This window comes from Schistocerca nitens, chromosome 7, assembly GCF_023898315.1.
Source record: "Schistocerca nitens isolate TAMUIC-IGC-003100 chromosome 7, iqSchNite1.1, whole genome shotgun sequence".
Taxonomy (NCBI): domain Eukaryota; kingdom Metazoa; phylum Arthropoda; class Insecta; order Orthoptera; family Acrididae; genus Schistocerca; species Schistocerca nitens.
The window spans coordinates 381015354-381037750 of NC_064620.1; the positions used below are offsets into that span (position 1 = coordinate 381015354).

Sequence of the window (22397 nt, forward strand, 5' to 3'; positions counted from 1 at the left end):
GTGGTTCATTCAGCGTAGTTCCATCACTTCTGTCTTTTCTGGTATGATCTGGAAACCAACTGTCCATGCAATACTGCTCAGGTCCTCCCCTGCTTTTATTTTTCGGGTTCCGTACCTCAGTTGGCAAAAATGGAACCCTTATAGGACCGCTTTGTTGTCCATCTGTCTGTCTGTCTGCCAGTTAAGAACCCTGTTTCTCAGGAACATGTAGACGTATCAAATTGAAATTTATGCTACATGCTAAGCTCTACAGTCCTTTTTTTTGTGTAAAAAATTCAAGGTACAGCCATTTATGTCACATATTCTGATACTCACAAACTCACTCATCAAAACCTATAGGATACTTCCCATTGACCTAGAACAGTGGTTGTCAAACTATGGTGTGAATCAAGTATTCATGTGGCCCATGGTTCTCAGCTGTATTTTTACAATAATATGCATCTAGCAGCTAACGACCAAATCCTAAAATGTCAACTAATGTTAAGAGCTTTTGAAGAGTGTAGTTTTCCTGCTCATTAACAAGCAAAAGTACTTACTAAGACATTAATATTTTTAGATGTGCTTCTTTAATTGACATTGGTAAATTTGTGAGCTAAGTATAGTTGGCCACTTATCTGAGGTGCAAACGGGTAAGTGGTCAGCCACTGTGGGGTTAGAGAATGAGAGGGAGGAATGTTTTATTGTTTGTACTCCAGTACTGACAACTCACAAGTGTACGCAGCTCATACCGATCAGCTGCTATGGTTTAAATTTGGACACAGAAGTAACATGGCTTTGTGAGTGCTCATTACCCTGATGGTAATCTTCAGATGTGGTACTTATTTGTAGCAATTAAAGTTATTGTAATAAAACACAATAAGTGGGAGAAACGTGACAGTGAAAACATTTTGTAAATATTTGTGATTGTGACTAATATTACATAATGCATTTACATATAAGCACAGCGACTGTTATTATGCAATTAATCACTCACTCGCAGAGATAACACATCAGCAGTCTCAGGCAATTACAGTTTCACAACTTTGGGGTCACTAAGAGTGGCAGAAATCTGAAACAGAGCAGTCATCATAAAGTTTTGTGAATGGTGCCAACTTTTAATTATCAGAACTGGCAGCCAATTTATTGCACCCTTATTATAGCTAGTCCATTCGAGGCACATAACATACTAATTTATGATTACCTGAAGTGATTAGTCAGTGAAGGAGGTGATCTATAATTTTGTATTGTAGTCTTCTTTTGGAAACCAGTTTATTTGCCAAGATCACTATGTAAACACAATTGCTAGTTTACTGGTTGCAGTCTCAGCTCTGTGAAAGCGGATAGTGGCAATTACATCATACAGTGCTTATACGACTCTGTCACATGAGGACTATGCAATATGCATAAAAAAAGTCGAGGCATTACAATGACATGTTGTATCATAGAGTATGTACAACTATCGAGTGTGAATGGCACGGCATGTTTGTACATGTGGCATGTCACTGTAGTGCCTCGACTTCTTTATGCATATTGTATAGTCCTCATGTGACAAGTGGTGTAAGCATTTTGTGATGAAACTACCACTACCCAATTTTATGGACCTGAGGATGGCAATATATATTGCGGAAACTAGTAATACAGTAATTGCGTGTACAAAACAATTTTGACAAAAAGAAATTTGTTTTTAAAAAAGTGTACAACACAATACTAATTTATGTAGTCCACTAATTAAGCAAATAGGGGTAAAGCAGGAGTAGGTTTAATAATGAATTTTTAAAAAATAGGAATGTGGATTAGCTACTACGAACAACATAGTGAACGCATTATTGTAGCCAAAATAGACATGAAGCCCATACCTGCCACAGTAGTACTCGTTTATATGCCAACTAGCCTCACAGATGATGAGGATATTATAAGAAATGTATGATGAGAAAAAAGAAATTATTCAGATAGTTAAGGGAGACAAAAATTTAATAGTCATGGGGAACTGGAATTTGATAGTACGAAAAGGAACAGATGGAATAGTAGTAGGTGAATATGGATTGAGAATAAAGAATGAAAGAGGAAGCCACCTGGTGGAATTTTGCACAGAGCATAACTTAATCATCACTAACACTTGGTTTAAGAATTGCGAAAGAGGGTTGTATACATGGAAGAGATCTGGTGACACCAGAAAGTTTCAGATTGATTACGTAATGGTGAGGCAGAGGTTTAGGAACCAGGTTTTAAATTCTAAGACATTTGCAGGGGCAGATGTGGCCTCTGACCACAATTTATTGTTATGAAGTGTAGATTATAACTGAAGAAACTGCAAAAAGGTAGTAATTTAAGGAGATGGAACCTGGATAAACTGAAAGAAGCAGAAGTTGTAAGGAGTTTCAGAGGGAGCATTAGGGAATGATTGACAAGAAAAGGGGAAAGGATTACAATTGAAGAAGAATAGGTAGCTTTGAGAGATGAAATTGTGAAGGGAGTAGAGGATCAAGCAGGTAAAAAGACGAAGGCTAGTAGAAATCCTTGGGTAACATAAAAAATATTGAATTTAATTAATGAAAGGAGAAAATATAAAAAATGAAGCAAGTGAAAAGGAATGCAAAAGTCACAAAACTGAGATCGACAGGAAGTAAAACGGCTAAGCTTGAATGGCTAGAGGACACATGTAAGGATGTAGAAGGATATGTCACTAGGGATAAGATAGATGCCACGTACAGGAAAATTAGAGAGACCTTGGGAGAAAAGAGAACCCACTGTACGAATATCGAGAGTTCAGATGGAAAACCAATCCTAAGCAAAGAAGGGAAAGCAGAAAGGTGGAAGTAGTGTATAGAGGGTCTATACAAGGACGGTATACTTTAGGACAATAATACAGAAATGGAGGAGGTTGTAAATGATGATGGGAGATATGATACTGTGTGAAGGATGTGACAGAACACTGAAAGAACAAAAACAAGTCCTCAGGAGTAGACAACAATCCGTGAGAACTACTGATAGCCTTGGGAGCGCCAGCCATGACAAAACTCTTCGACCTGGTGAGCAAGATGTAAGAGACAGGCGAAATACTTTCAGACTTCAGGAAGAATATGATAATTCCAATTCCAAAGAAAGCAGGTGCTGACAGGTGTGAAAATTACCTATCTGTTAGTTTAATAAGTCACAGTTGCAAAATACTAACACAGATTCTTTACAGATGAATGGTAAAACTGTTAGAAGCCGACCTCAGGGAAGATCAGTTTGGATTCCGTAAAAATGTAGGAACACGTGAGGCAATATTGACCCTACGACTTATTTTAGAAGATAGATTAAGGAAAGGCAAACCTACATTCATAGCATTTGTAGATTTGGAGAAAGCTTTTGACAATATTGATTAGAATAATCTCTTTCAAATTCTGAAGGTGGCAGGAGTAAAATGCAGATAGTGAAAGGCTATTTACAATTTGTATTGATACCAAATGGCAGTTATAAGAGTCTATGGTCACAACAGGGAAACAGTGGTTGAGAAGGGAGTGAAACAGGTTGTAGCTTATTCTCGATGTTATTCAATCTGTATATTGAGTAAGCAGTAAAGAAAACAAAAGAAAAATTTGGAGTAGGGATTAAAATCCAGGGAGAAGAAATAAAAACCTTGAGGTTTGCCGGTGACATTGTAGTTCTGTCTGACAGCAAAGGACTTGGAAGAACATTTGAACGGAATGGACATTGTCTTAAAAGGAGGATATAAGGTGAACATCAACAAAAGCAAAACAAGGATAATGGAATGTAGTTGAATTAAATTAGGTGATGCTGAGGGAATTAGATTAGGAAATGAGACTCTGAAGATGAGTTTTGATATTTGGACAGCAAAATAACTTACGATGGTCGAAGTAGAGAGGATTTAAATAGTAGACTGGTCATGGAAAGAAAAGCATTGCTGAAGAAGAGAAATTTGTTAACATTGAGTATAGATTTGAGGGTCAGGAAGTATTCTCTGAAAGTATTTGTATGGAGTGTAGCCATGTATGGGAGTCAAAAATTTACAATAAACAGTTTAGAAAGAAGAGAATAGAAGTGGAGAAGAGGAATTTGTGGCACAACTTGACTAGAAGAAGAGATCAGTTGGTAAGACACGTTCTGAGACATCAAAGGATCACAAATTTACTATTGGAGGGAATCATGGAGGGTAAAAATTGTAGAGGCACACCAAGAAATGAATACACTAAGCAGAATCAGAAGTATGTAGGCTGCAGTAGTTACTCGGAGGTGAAGAGGCTTGCACAGGATAGAGCAGCATGGAGAGCTGCATCAGACCAGTCTTTGGACTGAAGACCACAACAACCATGACAACAACAACCACTACCACCACCAATTAATAATTGGGTTGGTATCTACATGGCCCGAGGTGCCACCCCACAGTGTCAGTATTGGCTCTTGAGCAACAAAGTTTGATGACGACTGATTTAGAATCTTAAAATTAGCAAAAAGGAAGGTTTTACAGTACAAGTAAAGAAAAAGATCCAAAAATTGTTAATTTGTAATTATATCACATGAGAAAATATATATTTTTTATCATATTATCTGTCTGTCTGTCCATCCGTCCAGTTGTTAATAGCCTTTTTCTTAGGAATGGACAGCTGTATCAAGTTGAAAGTTACGTCATGAACCAAAGTCCATGATTCCTTGGTGGTGTGAACAACTTAAACTTCTACGATAATGCAATCAAAATGTATGGAGTTTGTGTCACATATTTTGATATCATGCGAGTATCAATATCAATAATAGGCAACAATGGTCGAAATTCTTAATTCCTGGGATGGATGGACTGTCTAGGTACACAATTAAATTTTTTGGAACCCTTGTTGTGTGTGAGTCCTACTCGTGCTTATCTGGATTTTTTTTTTCTCTCTTGACTGTGATGTAATTGTCATATATCATTGTTTTAGTTAGGTTAAAATTGTGTACCTACATAACATTTTACTATATTAATTATTATTTTTAATGAAGTGGTTTGTGGCATTTTTGTTCTTTCTTGCTTATTGTAGTGTTGTAAATGGAATTTTGACAGATTCAGCATGAATCCTTAATAATGCAACTCTTTTTTTATGCACCTATGTCATGTTTTCCAAATGATTTTAAATCTGGTGATTTATAAATTGGAGTATTCAATTTTCACTACAAACATGCAAGGGGAGAAAATTCCAATTCCAATTTGTAGGTTAAGCTGGAAAGAAACATTTACTGTGAAATAAATAGACAAGAAAGCTGAAATAAAGTAATATAATAATAGTGGTCAAAGAAAAGAGTAGAATAAATTGGTAAGACAAATGTGAATAAGAACAAAAGGAAGACAGAGGTTAAAATAGAAACAGTACTGGGGCAGAACTAGGAAGAGATGTGAAAAAAAAAGGAAAGATATTGTATGGAGTTGGTATGGGCACAGCAAATGAGAGATACTATGGAAACTAAAGAAGAGGTGAGAATGAAATAGGCTTCATGTTGTAAGTTGTGGCTGGCCAGATGGCAGGTGCCAAACATATTCTGTTCTAAAAGATCCTTAATATTGAGCTGTGTTGTTACAATAATGTTTTTGTAATATTGATCCATCAATCATGAGTGTTTGGAATGGCACACAATAGTCAATATACATACTGAACAGATTGTTCCTCAATTGTATCTTTTCCTCCACATGAGTCACATGAACTTCTTGCATTCAGTTAATTGTTTTTAAAGATATATATTTTTGTATAACTATAGCTGGTAAATCATCTTTTTGATTTCAGGTCTCAACGTTTACAGTATGTTAAAACACAACACACTTGTGCTTACATTGGCAGCAGTGAATCATATTGAAGAGAAACTACTTTATCATATTCACAGAAGCGATAGTTGGCATATGAACAAGAAGTTCAGAATTGGTCAAGTTGGATAAATATTACCAAACAAAAATTTTACAGATTGAGTAATGAGAATCTGTGATAGCTGGGCAAGTTAAGTTTAATTGTGAACTTTTGACTATATTTATTACTGGCTACTGTATCAGAAGTTATGTACATATCTCTGTCCATAAGAGTCAAATAAATTTTAAGTTTTGCTATGATTTGTGTTTATTGATCAAAGGCTATAATTAACCCTCTTTCTTGAATAGTGGTTTTGGACCTAATGTGTATGCCTAAGTATCTTCTGTATAATGTTCTATACTAAATATTCTTTTTTGTGTCCAAAGGACAGTCCTAATAGTTGAAAATATTTATTGCTGCTACTATACACAGAGTGATTGCCAGCAGGTATCTGTTACATATCCAGCATTGTGGTAATCATGTCCAACATCATATCTAATACGATAGTGCCCAACCTTGACATCATCATTCATTATATGCAAATTGAAGGTGGAGGGGGGGGGGGGGGGGGGAGAAGGGAAAGGAAAGGGATTATTGATGTCAGCTGCATCAGGACATTCACATGAAAATGTGTGCTGGACCTGATTCAAACCCAGGATCTCCTGCTTGCTAGGCAGTTGTGTTAACCACTGCACCACCCAGAACATAATGTTAATCTCAATGGCATGGGCTACCTCGGTGTGCCTCTTGGCCAACCTACACTCCCATCGAGTGCCACCTATTCACAGTCCCTGTCCATGCCCATGTCCTCCATGCTTGCTACTCAGAGATTCCCATAGAAGGTCAAGCATATTAGTGCATCCACACTGAAAAAGGTGGATTTGTTGGCCATTTAGGTGAATCAGTTATATGAATACAAATTTGTCCAATAAAACAGACACCACACATTCACATAAAAAATGACAATACCATAGGGATGGTATTGTTAATAATTTCAGATTTTTTAAATACTGGTCAACATGATTTCCTTGGATGAACAGTAGATGTTTCTAGTAATTATTTTGTGTAATTTCAGTATGTGCATTAAGTTACTTGAATTTCCCCCAAAAACAATAACGTACCTTAAAACTGACTGGAAATAGCTATTCTACATAATTTTCCTTGTCTCCATTTAAGTGCCATTTGCCCTGCAGCCAGGCGACTAGTGCGAGTTTTGGTGTTCTCGTAAAGATAAAGTCATTTTAGATTATAAAACATATAGATTAATACTGATTACATGGTAAATAAGTGTATTAGTGTGCCGTTTAAGTGTACCATTAAAGGTTTCATTTTTCTTTACGTAATATAGCAGAAAACGCGAAAAGACCATACAGTCGTATTTTCTGTTTACGTTCTGCTGCAGCAAATCTATAGAATTTCATTTAGTTGTTCCTTGCTCTCTCCAGCAATTTAACTTAGCGTACCTCTTCATTATTTAATTAGCATTTCCGGAAAGTAGCGTAAAGTTTAAGTTGTTGTTTCAGAAACTTTGCACTTTTGTTTTTGTTTACACACAGTTGCATATAGGCCAAATTTGTGTAACCATATTTTCCTGTTTATCTGTAATTTAACTGACTTATTCTTAATAAACTATTACATTTATCATGAGTGAAAAGTGCTTTACTTGCCGTAGAATTGTTAGGTCGGGGCTTTGGTGTGATGGGTGCTGTAGTTTTTTCCATGTGGGTGACTGTAGTGGCATGGGAATAGGGGAAGTAAATGAGACTCATCAGTGGTTTTGTAGGATTTGTAGTAGAGATAGGAAGATACTAGAACAGGAGGGGAAAATTGCCGCCCTTCAGGCTGAGTTAGACAAGGCCAGGGGAAATCTTGACAGGTTAAGGAGGGAGAAGGGTAAAGAGAGGTGGGAAGTGGCAACAGGCAACAGGAGGAACAGGCCTAGAACTTTGTCTGACAGCTTTATGGTGAATGTGGAAAATAGATTTGACCTGTTGCTTCAGTTAGAAGCTGGTGAGCCTCAAGCAGTTGCAGGTGTAGACAGGGCACAACAAACTTTCAGCAGCAAATTGAAAAGTAAGAATGTAGAGAAATCAGTAAAGAGAAAGAAAGTGTTGTTGTTAGGTAGTTCCCATGGAAGAGGTGTTGGCCAACTTTTGCAGGATGAACTAGGATCAGAATACCAGGTCACCAATTTTTTTAAACCTAGTGCTGGTCTGTAGCAGGTGACTGAGGTTTTAGGATCACTTTGCAAAGATTTCACTAAGGAAGATACCGTGGTTATAGTGGGTGGGGCAGGTAACAGTATTGACAGAGATCCTGGGTACAGTATAGAGTGTGACCTGGCGAAGATTGCATCAGCATCGAAGCATACTAGTGTTGAGTTTGTATCTATTCTTGGGCGCCATGACCGACCTCATTTGAACTCTTCTGTCAAGAGAGTTAATTTGGAGCTGGAACGGCTGCTCATGTCGGGTGCGGGGTCACACATTGGTGTGGTTCATGTTGATTCTCTCAGTAGGTGGGATTATACTAGGCATGGCCTTCACCTCAACAGGAAGGGGAAGGGTAAATTGGCTGGGGAAATAGCAGGAAAGTTAAAGGGGGGAGGCACTGTCATGAGTGGTAAAATACCAGTGGTTATAGGATTCAGAAAAGACCCTTTTTTAGGGTAGGGAGGACAGAAAGAAAGCAAATTTTAATAGAGGTTAGAACTGAGACAAACCTTCAGTTTGAGAAAGAAATCAAAAAACATAATTCCAGCTTATTACATCAGCATAAACAGCCATTGGTTAAGAATTTTCAACTGTCAGCAGATATTTTAACTCCACCCAATTTTAACTCAGTCAATGTGAAATGTCAGCTATCTTTATTGCATCAAAATATTCGAGGACTGAGAAATAAAATTAATGAATTAACTATCTGCATAGATGAATTAGAGTCTTCAAACCCAGCTGACATAATCTGCCTCTCTGAACATCATTTGACCACTGGTATAGAACTTTTAAGTGTTACAGGGTTTAGGTTAGCATCTCACTTTTGTAGATCAGAAATGGAGAAAGGAGGAGTTGCCACATTCATCAGGAACTGTCATAAATTTAAGAACATAGACATTCATAAATTTTGCCTAGAACAGCATATGGAAGCATGTGCAACAGAATTAGATTTTCACAAAAAATCCTTCATAATATTAAGTGTATATCGAGCACCTGCAGGTAACTTTAATCTGTTTGTAAACCACCTTGAAGCTGTACTGGCCCATTTAACAACCAAAAACAAAGAAATAGTGGTTGCTGGTGATTTCAATGTAGATTTCCTTAAAGACTCTCCCAATAAGAACTTATTTGAATTAGTAACACTATCATTCAACTTAATTCCCACAGTAAAGTTCCCCACTAGGATAGCCACTTGCTCACAAACAGCCATTGATAATATCTTTATAGAAAAGTCCAATGAACAAAATTATATTACAAAACCGATAGTCAATGGCCTCTCAGACCATGACATGCAGTTCCTTCTGTTAAATGTTAATACTGAACAGGATATAAAATCTGTTAAATCTGAGCTCAAGAGGGTAATCAGTAAGCCAAAAATTGATTATTTTAGGACACTCCTCAGAGACATTCACTGGACTGATGTTTACAGTGCTCATGGCATGAATGAAAAATATAACATTTTTGCTAATAAAGTGCTTACCTTATTCGAACACTGCTTTCCCCCAAAACTTACCAAGGTTAGAGCAAAGTCTACAAAGAAGCCATGGATTACTTGAGGAATAGGGGTATCTTGTAAAACAAAAAGAAAACTGTATCTGTCAATCCGAAACATTTCCAATGTTGATGCTATAGCACATTATAAGAAATACTGCAAAATATTAAAGACTGTAATACGGATGTCAAAGCAAATATATTACAAGGAAAAGATACTCGTATCAGATAATAAAATAAAGACAATATGGGATATAGTGAAGGAGGAGACCGGTAGAACCAGACATGAAGAGGAACAAATAGCATTAAGAGTAAATGATACATTGGTGACAGATGTGTATAGTGTTGCAGAACTTTTTAACAAACATTTTATAACTGTTACTGAAAAGATGGGGTTGTCAGGTTCGGTAGATGCTGCTATGGATTACCTTAGACCAGACATTTCAAGTAACTTCCATAATATGAATTTGACCCTCACTACCCCAACAGAAATAATGTCCATCATAAAATCTTTAAAATCAAAAACATCTAGTGGGTATGATGAAATATCAACAAAGTTAATTAAAGAATGTGATTCTGAGCTAAGTAACATATTAAGCTATCTGTGTAACCAGTCGTTTATCAGTGGAATATTTCCTGAATGGCTGAAATATGCTGAAGTTAAGCCACTGTTTAAGAAGGGAGATAAAGAAATAGCATCAAATTTCTGTCCAATTTCACTGTTGCCAGCATTCTCAAAAATTTTCGAAAAAGTAATGTACAGTTGTCTTTATAACCATCTTATCTCAAATAACATACTGTCAAAGTCACAGTTTGGATTTCTAAAAGGTTCTGATATTGAGAAGGCTGTCTACACTTACAGTGAAAATGTGCTTAATTCATTAGACAAAAAATTGCAGGCAACTGATATATTTTGTGATCTGTCAAAGGCATTTGACTGTGTAAATCACAATATCCTTTTAAGTAAACAAGAATATTGTAGTGTAACAGGAAACGCTGCAAAATGGTTCAAATCTTATATCTCTGGCAGGAAAGAAAGGGTGTTATTAGGAAAGAGACATGTATCAAGCTATCAGGCATCATCCAACTGGGAACTAATTACATGTGGGGTCCCACAAGGTTCCATTTTGGGGCCCTTACTTTTTCTTGTGTATATCAATGACCTTTCATCAGTAACATTACCAGATGCCAAGTTTGTTTTGTTTGCCGATGATACAAACATTGCAATAAATAGCAAATCAAGTGTAGTCTTAGAAAGATCAGCCAATAAAATATTTGTGGACATTAATCACTGGTTCCTAGCCAATCCTTGGTCACTAAACTTTGAAAAAACACACTGCATGCAGTTCAGAACTTGTAAGGGGTGTCCCAAGAGTATATGTCTAACATACGATGACGAGAAGATAAAAGAAGTGGACAGTGTTAAATTCTTGGGATTACAGCTTGATAATATATTCAACTGGGAGGAGCACACCACAGAACTGCTGAAGCGTCTTAACAAATCTCTGTTTGCAATGCGAATTTTGTCAGACATAGGGGATATAAAAATGAAAAAGCTGGCATACTATGCTTACTTTCATTCCATAATGTCATGTGGGATTATTTTTTGGGGTAATTCATCAAGCCAAGCTAAAGTTTTCCGGGCACAAAAACGTGCAGTAAGAATTATATGTGGTGTGAACTCAAGAACATCCTGCAGAAGCCTGTTTAGGGAACTAGGGATACTAACTACTGCTTCCCAATATATTTATTCCTTAATGAAATTTGTCATTAAAAATATATCACTTTTTCAAGCCAACAGCTCAATTCATGGAATCAATACTAGGAATAAGAATAATCTTCACAAGGATTTAAAGTCACTTAGTCTAGTACAAAAAGGTGTGCATTATTCAGGAACACGCATTTTCAATAACTTGCCAGCAGCCATAAAAAGCTTAACAACCAATGAAATTCAGTTTAAGAGAAGCCTAAAGGATTTATTGGTGACCAACTCCTACTCCATTGATGAATTTCTTAGTAAAACCAACTGATTTGTATATAAGTACAACATAACTTCTGCACAATTTCAGTGCAGTAATGTGTTCATTGAAAATTTGTGTGTGTGTGTGTGTGTGTGTGTGTGTGTGTGTGAGTGTGTAAGTATAATCTAACTTCTGCACCATTTCAGTGCAGTAATGTGTTCATTGTAAATAAGTATTACAGTAGTTGTATTACATGTTTATTACCTTATAAATAAATAAAAAACTTTTTTATTTTAAATTCAGTGCATTAGTATTTGTAAAATGACTCTTAGTGTTCATTAAAAAATGACGATCTAATCTAATCTAATGAATGATCAGAAACTCCTAAATCCAAAGAAAATTAATGTGCATCTTCAAAAACATAATTCGTTAAAATATTGTCAATATGTTTAGCTTAGTGAGCGACTTCTCTCACTGATTGTAAAAAATTTAATTTGAAAACATATTTTTTTTATCAAGTCAGTGTACTATAAAAAAACTTCCAAATAAGGTGCAAGAACTGAATTCACACTACCTGTCGGGTGCTGAAAATGTAACAATTCATTCTCAGCATTAAAAAAGATTGCTTTGCATAATAGGTACTTGAATACTTAGTTAAAAAATTAGAGATCACAAAGTGATGCAATTAGGAATATGCAATCTAAGGCAGCAGAACAAGGTTCAGAAGGAAAACTTGAAAATGGAAATGTGCATATTATTGAGAAAGATCTAGCAGGAAGTGTACATAAAGGCACTGACACAGTTTTAAGAACTGCAGAACAGTCCTGGAATAATTTTATGAGTTTTATTCCAGTTTTGAAACAATATTTAATACACTGCATTGGAAGAACGAATCTATTAAAGATAAAATAACCAGACTAAGAAAAAATAGAATGACAAGAATTATTGACTTAGAAGACTCTTCTCTTCACTCAGAAATTAGATTCTTTGAAATTAGCACAAGATATCCAACAAAAAGCAACTGAACACTTATATGCACCTCGCCATTACTTTAGAGGATTCATTTTTAACATAAATAAATAAATATGAATCAAAGGAAAGACAGATTGCAGCTGTTAGTGGACACTGAAATAAATTAGTGGGGAATGGTGAAAATTTATGTTGGACTGAGGTTTGTACCCAGATTTACCACATCTCATGAGGGTCGCCTTAACCGCTTTGGCCATTTGGATTTTGTCCCTGACTGAAGCAAATTTCCAACTGGCATAGTGTGCCTGTGAGTTCAAACCTGATATCTAGTGAGCATCTGAAATAGAGTAAAGGGTTCATGGGTAAGTAATGCTATGCTATGCTATGCTGCGCTATTGTAGTAGTGCATAATAGGCTGGGACTCTGGGTTGGATGGCAGGCATGCTCAGATGACTGAGGCACTTCAGGCGACAGGTTGCGTTAGGCAGGAGAACCAGGTTTGAATACCGGTCCGGCATAAATTTTCAGCTGTTGCCATTGATTCATTTCATTGCCCAATAAAGTTATCACTGAAAACCTTTATTTAACCATCGATATCTATGTAAATATAGAGAAAACTGAAATGTATGTGCTTGGGATTCACTGATTTATCACATGACTTTCAGAAGATATTTTCAATTTTGTTTTCATAATGTGTAGTTGGATTCACTCCAATCCAATTGCTTTTGCAGTGAGGTAGATCACAAACACCAAAATGGCATCAATATGTTTCATAATTCTTGCCATGAATGGACCCCGTAACCTAGCGTATAATTTCCACAGTAAATTGTTATATAGTCCTAAAATTTCATGACAAATCGCTCTGGATATACTTGCTACTAGTCAACATTCATTACACATTTTGTGTCATCAAACTGATATGTGCCTGTGTGGTGGGACAGGAAGTGAATTCTGTTGGTTCCTCCCTTCGTCCCAGGAGAGGGCACTGAAATGAATCAATTGTAGCAGCTGAAAATTTGTGCCAGAGTGGGACTCAAACCTGGATCTCCTGCTTAATGCAAGCCATTGCCTTAATGCCTTGATGGTCCGACACAAATTCCCTACTAGCATACCATCACCTACCCCCTCTCCGAGGAGCTGTGGTGGGGGAGCTGTGTTTGTGAGGACAGTCAGTACATCCTTGGTTCAGTCCACATACTTTGTGTTATTTTATGGATTCTATGGATCCTTTACTGATGCATGGGGTCCCAACTTGTCATGTCTTGAATTTCCATGTATCCAAGACCTATCAAAAATTAAAATCACAACAGCTAGATATGGAGTTAAATGTTGCTCCAAGAAAATGCCAATATGTGTTTTCAATTAAGCCAAAACTTGTGTCTGTGAAACAAATAATTTGAAAAAAATATAGATCGTTTGATGTATTACTTTATTTATAACGTTGTTTCAGTTATTGCCATCATTGGATTTGTAATCAAGATCAGGGGACTGTAAGAATGGGAGGTGCTTGGTATAAATTATCAGTCTACAAAGGACTAAAACTTACCTCAAATTTATTTTTTGCAGTGACCCAAGTGCTAGCTGATAGGTAGTGCTATTATGAGAATGTTTTCCCCCTTTCTTTTTCAGTTCTTTCTTATATAATGGCAAACATTTGTTAAAATTACAATCATTTAAAGTCAAGTCACAAATACAATTTAAATGAGTACAGTCACTCATTCCTCAAAATGAGTGTGCAGGCCACCATCCGTTCCAGAGGATTAAAGAGAGTATTTTATTGATAATTTACATTTTCTTGTTGACAGTTCTGCTGTACATAACTGGCACTCTTTCACGTGTTCTGTGTGCCAAGCGAATCTACATTTCGGGACAGAGGCGGTTCACTCTAATAAGAGTTACTGACACTTATGTGAAGCCAGTAGGCAACCAATAGAGCACTTGGGAACAAAATCACATGCAACCTGCGGACACACATCCAGAGCAGCCAGCAAAGACACTTGCTCTCTCTGGACTCTGTTTTCGGACTGGCAAGATGGGTTTCCACTCTCTTCTGCACCTTCCTACTTTCTTGACCTTGGTCAATTTTAAGCTTGCTATGATGGCTCCCCTGATGGTTGATGGCTAGCGAGCACTCCCTAGGCTGTGCTCTGGATATACTGCATTTCATGTTTATCTCTCAAATCTCCTGTTCTTATTATATCCTTATCAGATGCCAACTCCCTCATCCATCCTGGCACCTTTACAAGTTGATGACATAAATGAGGATGCCTCACCATACAGTGTAAAGGGAGGCTGTGAAATTTTAGTTCATGTTTGATGCTGTGTGATTGGTGGGAAATTCGAGGACTATGCTGGCACTTCTCGTACCATGAGACATGGTTGCTGCAGCACCGCCGATCATGCAGCCTCAAATGCTCCACCATCGCAGTGGGGGAATAGTCAAGCATGCTGCCTGCCAGCCAGCATAGCTGGAGAGTCACACCACAAGTTCACTGCACCACATCGTAAAAAAGCGTGCTGTTCATGTGCTTGCTCCAAGAGAGCCATTGCCACCTAGAGCCCCCATTGCCAGATGTCAGTGCCAGGTTCAAGTGTCATTGTCAACACTGTCCATGTGTAGGTGTGTGCGAGCCACACTACGAGTTTGCACTGCTCCCATGGTCTTACCAGCACCTACCTCAGACAGGTGAAGTGCATAAGTATACTGTATACAATCAATGTCACTAGCCTGTTGCTCTATCACCGTAGCTGGGCCTGCCAGCCCTACAGATTACTGCCACCCTGCTGCCACGACCCATCCACAACTATTCCCTTGTTGTAGTCCACTTGTAGCTGCCTTGCCAGGGATCCAAATTAAATGCTGGAGGCCACTTCACCACAGCCAGCTACCCACTGTCAGGTACATGCCACATCCACACATGCCCCATGCCAGTGGCCCCAGCTGCCATTGCTCACACACACGCATCTCGTCTCGAGCACATTTGAATTTTTTTACTTTTTTTTGGGTCATCAGTCTTCTGACTGTTTTGATGCAGCCCACCACGAATTCCCTTCCTGTGCCAATCTCTTCATCTCAGAACAGCACGTGCAACCAATGTCCTCAATTATTTGCTACATGTATTCCAATCTCTGTCTTCCTCTACAGTTTTTGCCCTCTACAGCTCTCTCTAGTACCAAGGAAGTCATTCCATTATGTCTTCACAGATGTCCCATCATCCCGTCCATTTTCCTTACCAGTGTTTTCCACATACTCCTTTCCTCTCCAATTCCGCGCCAAACCTCCACATTCCTTATATTATCAGTCCACCTAATTTTCAATATTCGTATGTAGCACCACATCTCAAATGCTTTGATTCTCTTCTGTTCCGGTTTTCCCACAGCCCATGTTTCACCACCAAAAAATGTACTCCAGACATACATTCTCAGAAATTTCTTCCTTAACACTTTGCCGGCCGGCGGCACCACAGTGGTGTCATGTGCATAGTGTCGCGCAGTGGCCAGTGACAGCACTTTAATATCTTTTTCATTCTGTTAGGTAACAAACAATAAGTTACACACATCAAAAAGTTTTTTGTTTTTATAGGTACTTGTGCACTTTCATCGTGGCAGGCGAAAGAAACGATACAATTATTTACAGTGAATGCACAGACGTCTTGTCTGACGTTCTGGATAACTTGGCCAATTGGGAAGAAGACATTGGATATCAAAAAAATGAAAGTGAAGCAGAATCGTTGGAAGAAGAATTCGGCAAACTCTACAGTTGCCAACTGATTTGGATGAATCAGACAAAGAAGACAAGACTGCGATTTACGGAGGACCAATAATAAATTTGAAGGATCTGCAGGTTCACACACATTTCCCAAAGGTACACAAAGCGTCGTGGATATTGTAGAATTATATATTGGGAATGATCTATTCGAATATATTAGCAACAAAACCACCAAGCATTACAGTCACAATTGCAATAGAAGGAAACTGGATTTAAAAAAAAAAGCTTAATTTGTCGATGTTACGACACTCGAACTTAGAAAATGGTTTGGGCATGCTATGCTTATGGGAATTGTAAAAAAAGCAAGGATCGATGCTTACTGGTCAACGAATCCATTGATACACACACCGATATTTCGCAAAATGATGTCCCGCAACCGATTCAGACAAATATTATCATTCTTACAGTTTTCCGACAACAATAAACCGGATTATGCCGACCGGCTTTTCAAAGTGCAATTCGTAATTTATTATTTTTCCAAAAAGTTTAAAGAAACGTTTAATGTAGGTCAAAACATCTCAGTTGATGAAGGAATGATACCGTGGCATGGACAGTTAAATTTTAAAGTTTACAATCCATCGAAAATTATGAAATATGGCATACTCATTTGGATGCTGTGCAATTTGAGTACGGGACACATTTCCTCATTGAAGATATATTCCGGCATTGGACAACCTTTAGCAAAAGCAGTGGTGGAACTATTGACACCTTATGGAAAGTGACATCAACTCTACATGGATAATTATTATAATGGTGTAGAACTTGCAGAGAAGTTACTTGAAAAGAAAATTCAAGTTTGTGGAATGATACGGCAAAATAGAGGATTTCCGGAAAAATTAGTGCGCAAAAGTCAATGTGTTTGAAGTTTGTCGTCACCTCTTGTCATCAATGGAAAGGTGACAAGCGGCCGGCGACATACCAAGTAATCCGAATTAGCACTGCCGGCGCCAAACGAATAAATTTGTACGAGATGTGCAGACGGCAAAGTGTTAAGGTAAGGCCTATGTTTGATACTAGCAAACTTCTCTTGGGCCAGGAATGTCCTTTTTGCCATTGCTAGTCTGCTTTTTATGTCCTCCTTGATGTGTCCATCATTGGTTATTTTGCTACATAGGTAGCAGAATTCCTTAACTTCATCTACTTCATGACCATCAATCCTGATAAGTTTCTCGCTGTTCTCATTTCTGCTACTTCTCATTACTCTCAATGCATATACCTAGGCAACAAAATAACCAGTGAAAGGAAATAGTGGCTAGGAAGACATCGACAGTACCGTTCTTTTGTTGCAATTGTAAAATTCTTAAGTTTGTGAGCACTCACATGAAATGTTGTTCTGATCATACAATTTACTACCAGGTTTTCTTGTTGTATATCACAATTTTTAGAAATGGTTCAGGTGTGGACTGGAATATAAATGCAGTAATGTTCAGATTAGTGAGAAATTAATTTATTTCACTTTTTGAGTTGGAATATTTGGGAATACGTACTTCAAGAAGAGAACAGGTTAGCATGTAACTTTATAAAGTAAAGTTCATGGTTACACTAATTAGTACATGACACTGTCACTAGAAAGAGGCTCTTTACTGATCCATTAGGAGTTGTACTTTTATAGGCAGAACATTTACATTTTACTTCTGAGACTATTGCACCAGCTAAATGCATCTGTAGGTGGCGACATCTTTGAGGACAGAGCACAGCCTAGTCGCTCCCTTGGTTTAGTAGTAGCTTTATTCATCTGTGGTTCTCTTTTTACAAGGATATTGGACATGTCAAAGTATTTACAAGTTTAGACCAATTTAAAATAAGATAACAAATAACATATTAAATAATGTAATGCCACACCGTTCACTCATTCTCACTATCAGTCACTACTGCACACACACACTATACACACATTGTTTCATAACACTACACACACACGCTAGTGATCTCTGGGCCATTTTCTGTACCGCAACGTCCCATTTGCTACCCTGAAAAACTGAGTCAGCATTCCTGCATAATGAATGAAATGTTGAGTTCAGAAAGAGGAAGCGGTGTTAGTATTGTGCTATGCATAGCTTGGGGGTAAGTATTTCTAGAAAGGAAAAAAAGTGAAGGTGTTATGTTGGATGTTTTATAATCATTATTGTTATTTATTTGTATAACTTTTTTTTTTATCAGACCACTACTCTATTTTATCTAAGTAATCCGTCAATGTATAAAATGTATTGCTTTTTCAAAACAGATACCTTTTAGCTGCCTTTTTAAATACGTGTATTTTTGCAATTTCTTTTATCTCTTTTGATAATTTATTGTACAATTTTATTCCTTGGTAGAAAATGCTGTTTTGAGTTTTATGTTTATTTTTTCTTGGTAAAGTCTATCTCTTGTTGCATTGTCACAGACAGAGCTGCCTGTGCCATAATTACCAACATTATTTTTGATGTGTATGACTGACTGGTAAATGTATTCACGTAGAGCAGTTAAAATCCCCATTGTTTTGAAGAGATCTTTACAATGAGCTTGACAAGTATTTTTGGTTATTATTCTTTCCAGCTTTCCAACACAACAGGTGCTCTCTTGTGATCTAGTCATCAGACCATGCAATGAACCCAACCTTTGTATGTTCCACAGTAAATATGCTGCTACGTAATGTCTCATGTTGTAGTGATGATTTCTTAGGTTAAAGGTAGGTTCCATTACATTAACTTGAGAAAGTATACTTATCTTTTCAGGATGGCTTCAGCATCTAGGTCTCTGCTCCTGCTGCTATACAAAGAGGTCCTGGGTGTTACTATTAACACTGTCCGAAGAATTGACAATTTCAGTTTGCAATCAGTGTTTACTTGTCCTTCACATTTGAGCACACGCTTCCATAATTACTATGTACACTTTTTCACATCTTTCATAAGAAGTTCATCAAAAACTGATAGCAAGCTGAGAGTAACCTACACTAATCTCATGGAATCCAATACCAAATTCTGAGTGACATGCTTGGTGCCAAAAATTCTTATGTTCCAGAACCTTTGAGAACATGTGGTAAATCAAATTGAGATAGGTTTCATTACTGAAATTGTTTATCAGTTTTAATTTATATATTGCTTTCTGAAAGCAATTATTTAAATGAAGATTCACAGGCCTACTGGTTAATAACAAAGGTTACAAATTTTAAAATATGGAAAATAGAAACTACCTGTTGCTGTATATAACCAGTTTCATTATTGATAGCAAAATTAACCCAGATAGCCCTGAATTATTTGTTTTTCAAAATTGATTTATATCTTTTCTACATTCATTCTCAAGTTTGTAAGGAAGAAAGTAAAAACAATTTTGAGTGTTTATTTTTATTTAGTATTTCAACAAAATGAGCGTCCTTCCAGAAGGACGTCAGGACAAAAAGGGTACATTTTTTTAAAGTATATGACATTGCACAAGTAACTTGTTTTGGTTTTTATACTTTCAAATAAACATAAATAAATTTGAATTATGGGCTAAAACAACTAATAAATACAAAAAACAAAGAAAATAACCTATACACATATTTTATGCACTAGTATGATAAGACAAAAAGCAACAAACATGAAGTGGTTTGTCACATTTTACGCACATAATAGTAGTTTTTTTGTGGCAACTTCGACATTTCAGCTGCTTCTTCTTTTTTATCTTGCCTATTGGTAATTCAGCAACATAATGTTCTCTTCCATCAAATCTAGAATCTAGTTTTGCCCTCTTACTAGGACGTCCTCTGCTGGTAGTGACTCTTGTTACTTTCAAGAATTGCAGTGACAATTCGACGACGAAATGTCAGATGACCTATGGGTTCTTCGTTGTGCTTGTAAAGATCCCAGGCATTTTGCTCTGCAATGTCTATAAAATGTGCAATGATCGAGAAATACCACTTTTTCCCTCTTATAGAGCATCTATATAGGGATACATTTTCGTCAGCTCAATCTATGCCTCCCATATGAGTATTGTAGGAGTGTAATAAGTCAGGTTGAGGCATGCTAATCCTTGTCTTTTGTTCTTGCTACAGAGTGTAGTGGTTACACTCTGTCAAAGTTGGTGGCTAAAGTAACAACATTGTTGTCATTCCAACGTACAATGGAAATCCCAGATGCTGAGTCAGAACAAACGTCATATGATCCCCCCCCCAATGAACCATAGACCTTGCCGTTGGTGGGGAGGCTTACGTGCCTCAACGATACAGATAGCCGTACCGTAGGTGCAACCACAACGGAGGGGTATCTGTTGAGAGGCCAGACAAACGTGTGGTTCCTGAAGAGGGGCAGCAGCCTTTTCAGTAGTTGCAGGGGCAACAGTCTGAATGATTGACTGATCTGGCCTTGTAACTCTAACCAAAACGGCCTTGCTGTTGTGGTACTGTAAACGGCTGAAAGCAAGGGGAAACTGCATCCGTAATTTTTCCCGAGGGCATGCAGCTTTACTGTATGATTAAATGATGATGGCATCCTCTTGGCTAAAATATTCCGGAGGTAAAATAGTCCCCCATTCGGATCTCCAGGTGGGGACTGCTCAAGAGGACGTCGTTATCAGGAGAAAGAAAACTGGTGTTCTACAGATCGGTGCGTGGAATGTCAGATCCCTTAATCGGGCAGGTAGGTTAGAAAATTTAAAAAGGGAAATAGATAGGTTAAAGTTAGATGTAGTGGGAACTAGTGAAGTTCGGTGGCAGGAGGAACAAGATATTTGGTCAGGTGAATACAGGGTTATAAATACAAAATCAAATAGGGGTAATGCAGGAGTAGGTTTAATAACGAATAGGAAAATAGGAGTGCGGGTAAGCTACTACAAACAGCATAGTGAACGCATTATTGTGGCCAAGATATACACGAAGCCCACGCCTACTACAGTAGTACAAGTTTATATGCCAACTAGCTCTGCAGATGATGAAGAAATTGATGAAATGTATGATGAGATAAAATAAATTATTCAGGTAGTGAAGGGAGACGAAAATTTAATAGTCATGGGTGACTGGAATTCGAGTGTAGGAAAAGGGAGAGAAGGAAACGTAGTAGGTGAATATGGATTAGGGCTAAGAAATGAAAGAGGAAGCCGCCTGGTAGAATTTTGCACAAAGCATAACTTAATCATAGCTAACACTTGGTTCAAGAATCATGAAAGTAGGTTGTATACATGGAAAAACCCTGGAGATTCTAGAAGGTTTCAGACAGATTATACAGGGTGGCGCAGGGAAACGGGAAATTTCGAAATAACGGCATTTCCATGAATAAATTCATAAAACTAGTAATTTATTAACGAAAGTGAATGTATTCAGTATGCCATTATTCAGTATGTCTTTACAATCAAAATGTCCAAAAGTGTCATCTTTACTTTTTACTCTAACAGCCTGTTATGAAAACTCTGGAATGCGCGGTGTAGCAAATCTTAGGGAATGGCAGTGATTTCGTTTTCAGTGTTCTCCTTCAGTTCATGGATTGTTGCAGGACGTGTACGGTACACCTTGCCTTTAAAATATCCCCACAGGAAGAAGTCGCGCACACTAAGATCAGAGGATCTCGCAGACCATGCAATGTCAGCGTTACGTGAAATAATGCGTCTTCCAAACAATTGACGAACTGCTGCCATCGATTGTCGAGCAGTGTGTGACGTGGCTCCGTCCTGTTGAAGCCACATGTTTTCGACGTTAAGATTAAGCTTGTATAGTCTCGGTGTAAAGAATGTTTGAACCATTTCAACAAATCGAGCGGATGTTACTGTCACTACACTACCATCCTCACGTTCAAAAAAATAAGGGCCGATAACACATGACATGATACAGCACACCATATTGTGACCTTGGCGCTATGTAGTGGTCGCCGGTGAAACTCACAAGGATTGTCCTGTGCCCAATAACGAAAATTGTGTTTGTTCACGAATCCGTTCAGGTGGAAATGGGCTTCGTCTGATATCCGTAAGTTACCAAGGAAATTTGTGTCCTCGTTGATTTTAGCCAATATCTGGCTACTAAACTCCATACGTGACGCTGGGTCTCGTTCATGTAAGTGTTGCACAATCTGCAACTTATAGGGATGGAAGTCTAATTCGTGCAGTATTCTTTGTAAGCTTCGTCGCTTAATCCCTGGCGAAGATGCATGCTGTCGAACGGAGAGGCGAGGACTTCTCTCAATTGCAGCTCTAGCAGCTGCAATGTGCTCTCGGGTACGCACCGTTGGAATGCCACCTGGAGGTTTCTTTTTCAAGGCAG

At 37.7% G+C, this 22397-nt stretch overlaps 1 protein-coding gene across 1 annotated transcript in view; it reads left to right on the forward strand.

Moving 5' to 3' along the window:
• LOC126194860 (39S ribosomal protein L4, mitochondrial) overlaps window positions 1-6049 on the forward strand; it is a 52199-nt gene extending 46150 nt beyond the window's left edge. Inside the window, exon 6 of the mRNA XM_049933204.1 lies at window positions 5733-6049. Coding sequence (XP_049789161.1) covers window positions 5733-5881 — 149 coding nt within the window. The 3' untranslated portion in view covers window positions 5882-6049. The remainder of the gene's footprint in view (window positions 1-5732) is intronic.
• The last annotated feature ends 16348 nt before the right edge of the window (window positions 6050-22397 follow it).